Raw genomic sequence first — 13,560 nt, forward strand, 5'->3', positions numbered from 1 at the left:
AAAAAAAAAAAAAAAACCTATTGCTTTAGCGTGAGAATGGAAGTTGCCGTGGGTCTGCGCGACGGGACCGCGGCGAAGCCGGGGGTCGAACGCCTCGGAGGGATCGGGCAGCACCGAGACACCAGCTCTCGGCTCCGGCTCTGCCGGGCTTATTTAGGCAGAGCAGCAGAAGCCGCTGCGCTCCCGCGGCCGAGCCCCCGCGAGCCCGGCGCTGTCTTTCCCTCCGCCACGCGGGGACATCGGTGGCGCCTTCCTGCCTCACGTCGAGCACCGCGTAGCCACGAGAGTCCCGGGAGATGAGCGCGGGACGCGGACGGGCACGGGGGGCGAGAGACGAAATTCAGCTGTCCCGCTGCGCGCCGGGCCCCGCGCCCTGCGCGGAACCCGCAGCTTCCGCGCGGCAGCCCCAGCTGGACAGGGCCCCGCCACGAGAAGCCCCCCAAGAGTGGGGCTAGGGGTCCCTCTACCCCCCCCCCCCAAGCGCGGAGGGCTCGGACAACTCACAGGTGAGCGCAGAAATGCGCCCCGCGCCCTCCCGCCCCCCGTGGCGTCGGGCCGAGCCTCGGAGCCTGCGTGGAAACACAAGGGTTACTGGGCACACAGTTTAAGGTAGATTTCATATTTATTTAAATATTTATCAAGTACTCAAAAAATGTATTACACTTGAGCATACAAAATGAATCCAGTTTCTAATCAGGATAATTGAAATCCTTATATTTGACTTTTTTTTTTTTTTAGCTTTAGCTTTCTCTCTACTGTCGAAAAGGTTTGTCTCTATAGCTGAGCTTGCTCAGGGTGGGCTGAGATGGTGAGGAGGGAGGAAAAAGAAGGTTATGTTAAGAAAACATTAGCCTTTGGAGTAACTGTCATGCAAAGCAACTTGTCTTTGTCAGACTAAAAATCTCTGTATATTCCAGTCGTAAGGGTTTTTTTTTTTTTTTTTTTTTTTTTAAGCGAGCCTTTGTCTGGTGCTGGCCTGGAGCACTAAGGAACATCGGTTTGGAGGAAAAACAACTTTTTTTTTTCTATTTCTTTTCCCCGAGAAATCGCCCGCGCTTCTAGCTTTCACCACCCCCTCCCCCGCAAATTAAAAAAGCAAGAAAAGAGGGAGTGAAGAGAGGGAAGCGGACAGAAAATAAGGAACACCGATCGYGCAATTTCACAGCAATATCCCCCTCAACCCTATTCCTCCTGCAGCATTTCTCAATCATTTTGACAGCAGACACTGATAAATAATGGTCATACTTGACTTGTTAAGCAAAAAGCGTCCCTTTTATCAGGAGCTTATACTTAAAGTACAGGTCACTTCAACAATCTCAACAACGAGGCTTTGGTATACAGCACTTTCTTTTTATTATTATTTTTAAAAAATAACAGAGCCCAGCAAAAAGCCTGAACTCCCAGTTCTTTAGATGTCTTAACATTATGTCAGATCATGCCTAGAGTAACATCACTTTCAAGGGCAAGGGATGAGGGAGGGAGAGAGAGAGATTCTAATGTTATCAATTGAAAGCTAAGGCATCAAACTAGCCCTGATACAGTTGTGGAAACGGAAAGTTACAAGCTGGTCGTCAATACTTGCAATAAAATATCACACTGATTTCATTTAATAACGACCTGCTTTGCATGCAATATTTTATTTCAGGTATTTTAGCTTCTAACTTGTAAATATTTAGAAGAGGGAACTTTGTTCATTATTTAATATTAATATTATTATTATTATTTTCTCTATTCCAAACGCTTATTTAGTGAAATAGTCCTGAAGATATAATAATTCTACATATGGCGCTTTTATTTCACATAATATTTAAGAAAAAAAAAAGACAAAACGACATAGAATTAGACATATAATTCAAAGACCACGATACAACCTTTTCTTTTTTYYTTTTTTTTYYTTTTTTTTTCCKTTTACTTCAGCAAACAAAAAATAGAGTCAAATGACATGAAAAGTGGCAAGTCTTCCGATAATAAATAATAAATTACTTTATAATTTTGCAATGCAAGAGCAAACAAATAGGGTGGGGGTTCTTTTTTTTTTCTTTTTTTTTTTCTTTTTTTTTTTTCCTCTTTATTTCTAGAGAGAGAGAAGGAGAGAGAGAGAGAAAGAGAGAAAAACAGTCGTTTTAACCAATGACTATACACATCTTTGGGGGAGGGGAAGGTTCTTGGACGGACACATTTCAAACACAATCCCGAGACGCTTTGTGGCAAAATAGAGGTATACCTTGTTGCAATGCTTTTATAAATTGGTTCCGAACGAGGAATTTAAAAATCTATTTTTAATCGCTTCATACTTGATAGAGGATGGATCTCAACCAAACAAAAAATCAAAACCCCGCAACAGCACATGGTATAAGAGACCCAGTAAACAACGCGATGTCAAGAGTCAACTGAAAAAAAAAAAAAAAAGAAAAGAAAAAGGAAAAAAAAAAAAGAAAAAGAAAAAAAGAACACCATTGCAAACCAAACCAACGCAGCTCCTCCTTCCTGCAATGAATCTTTCAACAATGCGGGGCTAAATCGTCCCTTTCATGATGATGGAAAACCTATTGGAGCTCCTTTTGGCAAGGCAATGACCAATATAGAAACAGCACCATTCAGATTAGGATGGACTAGATAGAAAGTCCCTCTGCCTTGGTTACTCTCTAAGACGTGCAGTCAAATAAAAAAGAATTTATCTTTTTTCCTTCCTTCTTTCTTTTTTTTTAGATCCATGAGTACAAATCCTCTACGTTTTGAAATCGTCTTTTCAATCCTCCTCTGATCATTGAATAGCGTGGACTTCTGTTTTATATTTATTCTAGTAAGATCTCATGATTGTCTTCACAGTGTTGCTACCATATTACCTTGTCATTTCAAACAAGACTCCGTTCATCTCATGGAGCGGTTCTTTGCTAGGTTCATTACAGGGTTGTTAAATAATTTTCCCCCTACATTTTGGAGTCCCAACGTGATCACTTTCCCACTCTCTCCAACAGGGGTGAGGGTAAGGGCAGAAACAACAACAACAGAAATCTGAATGAATGTTCCTCATGCCTCAATAGGACTGGCTACCATGCTGTTGGGTGTATCTGGGAGCTGAGAGGACATTGATGCTACTTCACTTCCAGTGGAATTGGAACCAGGTCCTCCTTCTGAAAAATTAACCTGCCAAAAAAAAAAAAAGAAGAAAAATAAGAAAAAGTAGAATTGTTACAACTGTAACAATCAAAGAAAAGAAGCATGAGGGGTGAAGAAGATAGCAAAAATAAATATACAGGCTGAAAGGCCTGGTACATCTCAGTAGGAGGCTGTGTCACTGTTTGTTGTTTTGTTTAGTTTCCACACTAACTTCATTGGAATCTTCTTCAGGCTTTCGGTCAAATAACCAAAGAAATCAGATCAGGAAAAAAAATCGAGTAAATAAACAAACAAACACTTTAATGAGGCCTTCAACATCTTGCAAGAGTGGCAGTCCCAACAGGATGTTCTAGTCAATTATTTAGGATCTCAAGTGTTTTCTGACACGAGACTGCAAGGTTATTTCTTCCCCTCTTGTGCACATATTACACTAAACCTGGGGCAAATATTCAGGAGCAGAAGATACCCTCCTTTAAGCAAATCATCTTTCATCCTTTTGATCCAAATGATCTTTGGAAGGGGAGACATCTCTTTCTAACAAGAGTTAGTTGTGGGAAAGAAAAAAAAAAAAAAAAAAAAGATGCTTTTCCATTCTAATAAGCCTCACAACTCCCTTTAGGTCAGAATCAGCCTTGGGAAGAGAGATTTGAAGCATGTAGCCTGCCTAATCCACGTGCAATTCCTTGGCACCTATTTAGCTGGCCCATCCCGTGATTAAGGCCCTTTCAAGATTAGAGACGGGCAAACAGTGGCGTGAATGGTCTCTGAGCTATCTCTTCTGTCCACAGTTCTTTAACTATTTGTCTAGATGAGGCCCCAAATATATCAACATCCATCTCTATCCCTATGCATRTGTCTATTTGGGATATTCACCTTCAATTCTGCTTTTAGACCTACTCCTTAGAAAAAAAACTAYACCAAAGCTTTTAAAGTCTTGTTGTGTTAAGGCACAATAAATAAGGTAGCCGAAAGAGATCAATTTTTCTTGAGGCTGCTTGACAGCTTGATTAAAGCAGAAAAAAACCAGTGGCTGCTCTGGAGGCGAGGTGGTGCAAGCGGCTGTGCTCCGGAGCACGCAGCGTGCCGCGGGAGCCTGCAAATTAGCCAGACCCCGAAAAGAAAAATCCCAGAAAAGAGTGGAACACTAAGCTGAAACAGCCTGAAAACATTTCTTGGCATAGCTACAAATCCTTACTTTGAGTCAATTCATGTTGAAGAAAAACACCCAACCAATTAAAAAATGGTCTATATAGTAATGTTGCATCATCAGTTATTATTCTGAATCACTGAAAAACCATACACAACGTACCTTATTATTTTAAAGATCTGGTTTTAACACTTAGGCCAGGAAATTGAGTTAAGGCTGAACTTCTGTCCTTAATTCACCTTGTTGGGCCTAAGTATTGCAGATGATATGGTCCCATATGAGCTGCCAAATGACGTAGGCATAAGGAAGTGAGTTAAGAACAGAAATTATTCTAAAATGTCTGTTTTCTTTTGGCTTAAGGCAGTTGATCATATTGTTTTGCTTTTGCATGTGACCACATATTAACAATTCCCTTTCCAAGACACAACACATATATACCAGAGATATGCATGTATGTGTATATATATGTGTTTCCATACATATACATACATATGTGCATATATCCATATTTATATCTACACAAAGTTATATCCAGATGCACACGTGTAAAACAAGGGTTTCAACAATTCAATTAAACTATTCCTGTTTGTGTGAGAAAACAAGGACACGGGCTGGTACTGCAACCCTATAATTAAAATCCATCCTATATTTTAAAGCTGAAAGTGGCTGGGGATCAAATTTTTAAAACTGCTTTCATAAATATATATAACATTAAACGACACAAGAAGGAAGTTTTTGTCCTCTGGATAGAGGTGCTTTTGGTTTTCAGGAGCAGGGAAACTGGTGTATTTTCAGGCCTGGGTTAGGCCTCACCCAGATTCTACTTAAATCAATAAGAACTCTGCTGGTGACAACGGTAGGGTTTGCATCTAGCCCCGCTGAATGTTGAATTTGCTGCATTTATGCGTTTTCACATTATTGTAATTGCCCGCCTTGTACTTTCASGAAAACCTGGCTGATTTGAATTGCTCCATCTCTCTGCGGGCATCCGTCAGCTTTAGAGAATCCCCCATGGCTCTGCCCCCGGGTAGACACTGGCCTATTCAGGCTGGGAACTGACACTTACTAGTTGCTGAAAAGCAGGTTGATCTATGTCACTCTGCAATGCGAAGTCACTCAGTACTTTCCAAGGCGGCTGGTAACTCTGCACCTCCACTGGGTTCGCCTGTAAACCACCATCGTGTCTCTCAGGACTAGCAGCCACCATCGGAGTTCCTGTCATCCCTTGGATATTCTGTAAACAGCCCAGCAAAAGATGTTAATGAGCTTGGTTAACTTTATTGTATATAAGCGCTGAGTCAATAAACTGCTTTCTATCTTATCTATACAGTCGCTTGTATTTGCTTTGTTAATCTGCTGTGAATGTCTTACTCTATTCTGCTCTAGGTCAGCCTATTTCTACCTGCTGCATTTATCACTGTGGAAGTTTACTTTCTTTCCCTTTAATCCTCGTATTTTCCTCAAAGCATTAAAAAAAAAGAAATTAAGGAAAAAAAAAAAAAGGAAAAAGAAAAAAGAAAGAAAAAAAGAAAAAAAGAAGGAGGGGGGGAGGTGGGGAAGAAAAGGGGAAAAAAAGGACTTCTTAACCGCGAGCGCTCTATTTCCGCTGCCGATGCAGGGCTCAGCACAAGAAATGGTTAATGCCGCCTTTCTATCTTGCACCCAGGCTGGTTTTGTTCTGCGTGACCTTAACTGGATCATATATCCACTGCGCAGTAAACCTAGGGTGCGTTAGTACCGCTCTCTTTCCAAAAAGAAAAACACAAGGAAAAAGAAACCCCCAGCCCTCCCAGTATGTCCCGTGGTGCGGCCACTGTGTACAAAATAACTGCAAGCCTCGACGAATAGATTGTTCAGGCGAGTTAATAACATCGTGTTTTATTGCATTCCAACAGCGTAAAATGAAACTCCTTAAATTCTACTTAACTAGGCAGCCTTATGAATTAATAGTCATTCTCAGGTCAGTCAATATACAGAGGGAGAATAACAGACTCTTCTTCGAGTGGGCTAAAACCAACAGGAGAAAAAAATAATAAAATATTGGTTTAAAATAGAGACCGCCAGGTTGCTATGCTGAACCCCCTTATTTGCACCACTCAAGAATGCCCACAGACAAGACCTCGATATTTCTACGCGAGAAATATATATGTGTATATATATATTTATATATAGTCTGTACGCACGATGAATAAATCCAGACCTTTCTATCGCATTCTTCTTTTTTTTTTCTACAGTACGTGCACTGACAGACACCCACATACAGATTACAGCATATAAAGTGCTATGAAAATACATCAGATTTCACTTTTACTCTTGGGTTTTACTCCTCTGTAAAACCATTGAAGACACTGAAGACAGCGAATGCCTCTTTTCCCCTCAAGGAGTCCTTCGCATTTGCAATAAAAATATTACACAAGGCTAGGCTTATTATATCCCATAAACCCAGCTCTACAGGGCACAATTCATGCTGCAGAGAAGTTACTCTAATCCGCGCAGACCTCTCAGCGCCCACCCACCCCCTCCAAAAAAAAAAAAAAAAAAAAAAAAAAAAAAAAAAAGAGAGAGAGAGAGAGAAAAAAAAAAAAAAAGGTATGTGTTTGCTTGAGCAGCCTATATCGGCTTCTCGCTATGGTCTGTTTTAATTGCACTGATAACAAACCGAACAGATAAGTTTTAAGCTGTATTACGCTGCTTGCTTTAGCGGAGCTCCCACAAAATCAAAAGCGCCAGAGCAGCCCCCGGAGGCTGGCGGGGTGGACGTAGCCCACGCGTTTCTGCCGCGGGCACGAAGGCAGCGCGCTGGTCAGAGGCTGAAGCCACTTACAGTTTTGTCATTGGGCTGCTGTTGCTGAAGTTGCTTCATCATAATGCTCCTTTTTTTGTCCTTGCATCGCTTGTTTTGAAACCAAACCCTGATGACCCGCGGGCTGAGGCCAGTCATTTCTACCAGTTGCTCCTTCATGAGGGCGTCGGGTCTGGGGTTGGCGGCGTAGCAGGTCCTCAAGGTGTGAAGCTGCTTCTCGTTAAGGACAGTCCGGACTCGRGTGGTCTTCTCGGGCTGCTTGTGAACGTGGGGTCGGAGAGCTGGCTGTCTGGCAGAGATAGGTTCTGCTGTAAGGGAAGGGGGAGGGAGGAAGAGGATCCCCATAAGTAGGAGGCAGGAGCCTGCAGAAGCTACGAGGTAAGCGAGCGAGTTAAGGGGAGGTGGTTTGGGAGGGGGTGATGAACCCTCTTGCAAAGGGCGTTCAAGCAGGCAGCTCCCGTCGGAGCTCCTGCAGCCTCCTCGTTTCTATGCCCCCGTAGGGTGACAGGAGTGACATTTCTGTCTCCAGAATTAAGTAATTTGCAAAAAAAAAAAACCCTCGCCCCCTCTTCCTCTCCCCTTCCCCTCCGAAAAAAAAAAAAAAACCCTTAATGACAGAAGCTTAAACCTGTGTGAGCTTTGACAGGGGAGGGAGTGATCGCTGAAGTGTGCGTGCGCTAGGAAAGGAAGGGGAGGATTCTATGYACTTATTTCATGACAAATCACCAAAGCAGATTTTTGGCCGGAAAATTAATAAAAGAATACTTTCAAAATTAATCTTAATTCCAGCCTGCTTCTTGCATACTGGATCTAACTCAGTTTTGCCAGAGGCTACAATAACTTGCAGCAGCCCACAGCGGTTTGATGCTTCCAAACCAGAGCAAAACCAGCCAAAATCTGCTGCACTCTGACTGTGATAAAAAATCTCTTGAGAGACCCATATCCGGGAGCTCGGGARACAGGGGTCTATTTTAGAAAGCGGAGGTGCCAGGTGAATTTGTGTCAACTTTTGATGAACACTTACAAAATACGTCTGTTTAGCCAGCTCTTTAAAAGGGGAGCAAGCTTAGCAACGCATAGAAACCGWCAGGGAAGGCAAACCAATGGATAATGTCTCATCAAGAGCTAAATATATTGGTATGATCCTGCTATTCTTCCGTGTATTATGTAGCTACAACTATCTAGATGTAATTTGACCCAGTGAAGGGAAAAATAAAAACAGTGGGTTTTTTCCTAAAAGCTTGTCTGACTAATATTCAGAGGTGTTTTGCACAGTCGTGTTTCGACTCCTCTGATAATAGTAGTAGTAGTAGTAGTAAAATAGTAAATTCAATGAAGATAATAAGMATACTTCAAATATTCTGCGTGCAGACACATCTGCCTTCCTGAGACGTGCACAAACCCGCAGCTGGAAGCACGCACCATCTCTCTAAAATTCTGCATCCATCAGCTACGTGATTTTTTGGCTATATATAGATACGTCACTTGAAGGTAGTTCAGAAGCGGGAAACGTTCCCATTTACATATGACTGAGTTTGTAAACAAGTTTTCCAGCTACAGTCACTGGCACAGCACCATTCCCTGCCATCTTGTCCTTAAGGGACGAGCCCTTTCCTGAAGCTGAGCCTTTCAGAGTGTCTAACGTACACGTTGAGAACTAAAAGTGTCAGGAAACTTACAGGTGTGTCGGGTCCGAAGCAACAATGCCGAGTTTTAAGAAGAAATTCTCTTCAAATCACACAATGCGTTTCAAGAAGGCAGAGTCACTTTAAAAGGCAATTACTGAAGATTAKCTTGTTGACAGTTTTAAATTACAGCCTGAGTGCTCGCCTGTAGTTATGAAGTCTGTCTGCTTCGGACCCGTTTCCACCAGGGCTTAAAGCGACTCCTCCACACGCTCTCGGGGCTGAGCGGAAAGGGCCCTGGCGTCCTAATGCCCCGGGGCCCAAGGGGGAAACTGAGGCACCTCGGCGCTGCAGGAGGCGCTGAGGACGCGGGTCCCGCCCGCGGGACGCCCCCGCCGCCGCCAGCTCCGCAGCCCACGGGATCGCGCGGACAGGCGTGGGCGCCGCCCGGCTGCTGCCCCGGCGCCCGGACCCCCAGCAAAGGCGGCTCGGGGGCCCCCCACGGGCCGGGCCGGGCGGGCCGGGGCAGTACCTGCCATCTGCAGCGGTCTGGCGGGGTGCAGCGGGCTGAGCGGGTCCCCCGCGCCCAGGCTGGCCCTCTCCACCACGTCGTGATCCGCCCGGCAGAAGAGGCCGTCCTCCCGCAGCGCGAATTCATCGCCCGGGATGAGCTGGCGGCTGCAGGCCACGCAGCGGAAGCACTCGATGTGATAGACCTTGGAGCGGGCGCGCATCACGAAGTCGTTCTTGCTGAAGCCGATGCTGCACTTGGCGCACTTGATGCCGTATAACCTGAGCAGGGCCCGGCCCCGAGAGGAGAGGAAGGAGGGAGAGCGCGGGAGGGGGAAGGGGAGGGCAGGAGAAAAAGATAGGGGGGGGGGGTGAGGGGGAAGGAAGAAAGAAAGGAAGGGGAGAAAAAAAGAAAGGTTTTTCACTCCCGCTCCTGGGCACCCCGTGGCCCCACTTAGACGCGCCACACGCAGCTCACTAGTTAAACAAACCTTAAAAATACAGAAGCCAGGAGGGGGAAGGAATAAAACGGATGCGGTTGCTGCCAATGCCCAGATCCCCCCCTGCTGCGAAACGCAACGGGGATCTGGGCACCCCTGTGAGCTGAGAGGGGAAAGGAAGGGAGCGGCCGGAGAGGTAGGAGAGAGGGAGGAGRAGGGATGTCAAGTTTTCCCTCTTCTCCCGGAGCCCGGGCTGCACAAGGCGAGGGGACATCCCTGCCCTCTCCCTCCCTCCTGKGCGCTCCTGACCTAGCTTATCCCAGAGCTGACCAAACCGCCCAGGTACAGCGGGGAAGGGGAAGCTGGCTGAGCCGCCAGTCCCTCACATTGCTCTCCCTTCACAGCAACGCGCCAGCCCCGCCAAAAGCTGCTCTTTCTGTGCGGACCCCACTCGGGTCTTGTGCCTCTACAGGGGCACTCGGCGTCCTGGCCGTTCGCGCTCTAGGACACGGCAGCAGTGGCTCTGCCAGGGAGCACGGCCCTTTCCATTACCCTTTTTTCACCGCATTTTTTTTCTACTTGCAAATTTTTATTTACACACACACACTCACACACCCGTCTCTATATGTGCGCGCGCACATAGATGTTASTGTAATTCTCCTCCCCCAGTCGCCCTTGCTAAAATGCATTTCCAAGGCTTTGGCTTTACAAGCCTTCTCATAATTCAACCTCACAACTCCTTCTCCTTCTTTCTCCCACCTTGAATTGAGTCTTCCTGCMCGAAAGGAAGGAAAACCTCTCGCCGACAACTCTGAGGAACAAATAATGCGTTTCTGGGGTCACACGCTGGAGGGGGTGGCAGGGTCCTTGTCCCCGTGCAAGAGAGGGGGGGCAGCTCACCCATCACTAGGTGAACATGGGAATTTGTTCCAGCTTCCTTTCCTACAGCTGCACAGCCTCGGCTCCCACTTCAACCAGCTTCCTCGGCATTTAATGCAGTTAACATAATTCCACAATTAAATGTGCACACACACACGCACACGCACGCACACACACACACACACACACACACACACACACGCAGACTTGCCACATACCCTTAAGGACTGCTCTTAAATCTGAATTAATATTCATACACCTCGCGTTCCACTTCATTAGAGACATAGTCTGTGATATATATTCGTGGACATAGGTGTTTATTTGGGCGCGACTTTAGAGCTTTTGTCTATATATTCAGCCGCACCAACCACCAAATTATGTCGTTCTGTGAAAAAAAAATGACGGCTAAACCGCCGAAGAACAGTCACCGCCAAGTCTAGGCATTAATGGGTAGAAAAGTTGGTAGSGGGGATTGCCCAAATGTCTGACAATTATATATTAGGTGAAAGTATAATTCAAAGTCGACTCGCACATAATATATAGCTCTTATTTTAAATATTGTAGCAAACGAAACTTCTTACTTGGAAACGTTAAAAAGTTGCAAATTTTGTTGTTTAAACTATGAGCGCCGAATTCTTGCAATAGGTTGAGTGAGCACATCTCACTCCCCAACGTGCTCCCTTCTTTTGCAATCAGCGAAAGGACGACGTTTAAAAGCACCGTTGCAAAGTGCACTTAAAAGTAATGCCAAAGAAAGCGAGTGGGTTGCTTTTGGCGATAGCAAAACTTTGAGAACAACCTCACAAAATAGCTTACAGGAAAGATCTGCTTGCGCATTGTGCGATGGAGAAGGAAAGATTTTCTTTATTTCAATTCAGAATTACAAGGAAATCAGAAAGGTGCCTTAGGTGGGAGATATTTGCTCCTGAAACTTTCCGTAAACAAAATAGTGTCCATACCTCAATGCAAAGTTCTGGTTTGGCAAACCAAGTAGACGCTATTAAAACGGATCGCCATGACCCAGTAGTACAAATAATAAACACACTCGAAATTCCTGCTTTGGTTTCTCTGTAGTGTCAGGATTGGCAACTCTCACATTTTATCAGTTACCAGATTTTAATGTGAGGAAGGAAGCGGTTCCATTATCTAAATATACCCAATTGTTCGCGAACAGATGATGGGCAATTTGATCTGCTCTGTCTAATTCATCAGTACAGATAAGATAAGAAAGAAAAGGCAGTCAGATATCACCAAAGGGGTTAATATTTAAAAAGATTAAATGTCAGTTATTTTAGAGAAGAAACATTTCGGACTACGTTTTAACTTTTCTATAAACGGATCCCTCCTTCTAAAAGAAACTTCGATTTTGTTTGTTTTGTTGCTGCTGTTTTTTACAGGCCTGGTTTAAGTAGGGATGCTTGCCCATGGATTTATTTTTACTTGTTCGAGATGCTTTCCTTATAAAAGCCCCTGTGCCTTTGCAAAACACACAAAGATGCATTTCCCGGCTTGGGGCTGAAAGCGCTCAGCTCCATGTTGCTCCTAATCGCTGCTAGCAGTGGAAACAGTCGCCGTTTCATACTGTTTCCCACTTTGTCAGAATCATAGAGAAATTCCCAAAATCCTCAGGAGGGTCCCACACAGTCACTAGCTGCCGCCGAATGTGTTTTTTTATTTATACAGAGATTTGCATTTTAATTTAGGCCATTAAAAACTTGTCGGCTCGAACTTTTCCCCCTTCATCTGTTTACCTTTGGGGCATTCACTTAAAATATCACAATCGTCCTTTCGCCCTCTTCCTCCATATTTTTTTTCTCTTACTGTCTCTCTCAGATTTATAAAGTTAAAAAAAAATCTCACCGAATAATTAAACAACGTAAATGGCGTACCTGATGTAATCTCTTTTACAGTAGGTTTTGCCATCCCTAACAAAGCACGTACAGGTCTCGTCCAAATACTGATTACACTCTGCACACTTCAAACACGCCGCATGCCATTCCAAATCCGGAGAAACCCTCAGAATATACTGATCGTGAATTTGATTGCCGCAACCAACACATAGGGAAATCAGACGTTTTTCTGAAATGAAAATAAATACATGATTGACTAACCGTTTACTCTCCTACAGAGATAAACATACTTTTAGCATCGTTCCCTTATAGGGCGTACTCTGGGAGTTTTTTTCTTTTTTTTTTTTTCTTTCTTTCTTAAGAATATTACACTTTTGGATGGTAATTGAAGTGTGCCATCAAAACCTTGCCTCTTTTGGAGAGGAGGAGGAATATATGGCAAATGTAGATGTGAACCGTCTTMGAGGTGCAGCTCCTCATTCCGCCAGCCTTGTACGGCATCAAAACTCCAAACTGCCTCGTCGCTTTATCTTTTATTTCACTGTTTCTTTGCTGCGATTCCTTTCCTTACGAGGAGAGCATCTATGCGTTTGACCGCATTATTTTAAAAGAGGCTCTATCTGGGAACGGTGAACGCGTGGCTGGGTGCGCATTCCCATTCCCTTTGCCGTGGAGGACGGGGCTGGAGGCTGCTAGCGACAACAAGCATCGTTACGGTTGTCACTTGCTCTTTGGCAAGTCCCGTGCTCGTCCCCCGGCCGGGCTGGGAAGCCAGGTCTGCGCTCTAGCACGAAGGGAATTTAAGGCTTCGTGGCTGGAGGACCCCTTAAGGTCCTGTCGGCTCCCCAAACCTTAAATAGAGCAGGACCCCAGGCTATGCTATTAACATACGAGGTTAAAACACAGCAAACATGCAGGCATGGCAACAAAGACACCTTCTCTACCAYTGAAGTGAAGTTCCGCTCCTTAGCGCTTCGCCTGCCTGAGACCATCACAACAGAGAGCACATTTATTCCAAGAACGGTAAAAATTCCGCCTTACTTTTTGGAGGGTCTCCCATGTCTCCCATATCTGTGAGAGGGTGTAATGTCCACAGTGAAATGGTGTACGGTTGCGTTTTAAGAACCCCAAGGTAGACTTTTGAGAGCTGCCGCTAAGAAAAAAAAAAAAAAAAAAAAAAAAAAAA

At 44.7% G+C, this 13,560-nt stretch overlaps 1 protein-coding gene across 1 annotated transcript; it reads right to left on the reverse strand.

The window, feature by feature from the left end:
• Positions 1 to 2,670: 2,670 nt before the first annotated feature.
• Positions 2,671 to 13,532, reverse strand: ISL1 (ISL LIM homeobox 1). Its single transcript, XM_026036779.1, has 6 exons — positions 13,416 to 13,532; positions 12,414 to 12,603; positions 9,228 to 9,487; positions 7,092 to 7,378; positions 5,334 to 5,501; positions 2,671 to 3,147 (listed from the first exon to the last, which is right to left on the reverse strand). The coding sequence occupies exons 1-6, from the start codon at positions 13,441 to 13,443 to the stop codon at positions 3,031 to 3,033; spliced, it is 1,050 nt and encodes a 349-aa protein (XP_025892564.1). The 5' UTR covers positions 13,444 to 13,532; the 3' UTR covers positions 2,671 to 3,030.
• Between the last annotated feature and the right edge of the window lie 28 nt (positions 13,533 to 13,560).

Source organism: Nothoprocta perdicaria, unplaced genomic scaffold (assembly GCF_003342845.1).
Source record: "Nothoprocta perdicaria isolate Ctin4 unplaced genomic scaffold, notPer1 scaffold_1, whole genome shotgun sequence".
NCBI lineage: Eukaryota > Metazoa > Chordata > Aves > Tinamiformes > Tinamidae > Nothoprocta > Nothoprocta perdicaria.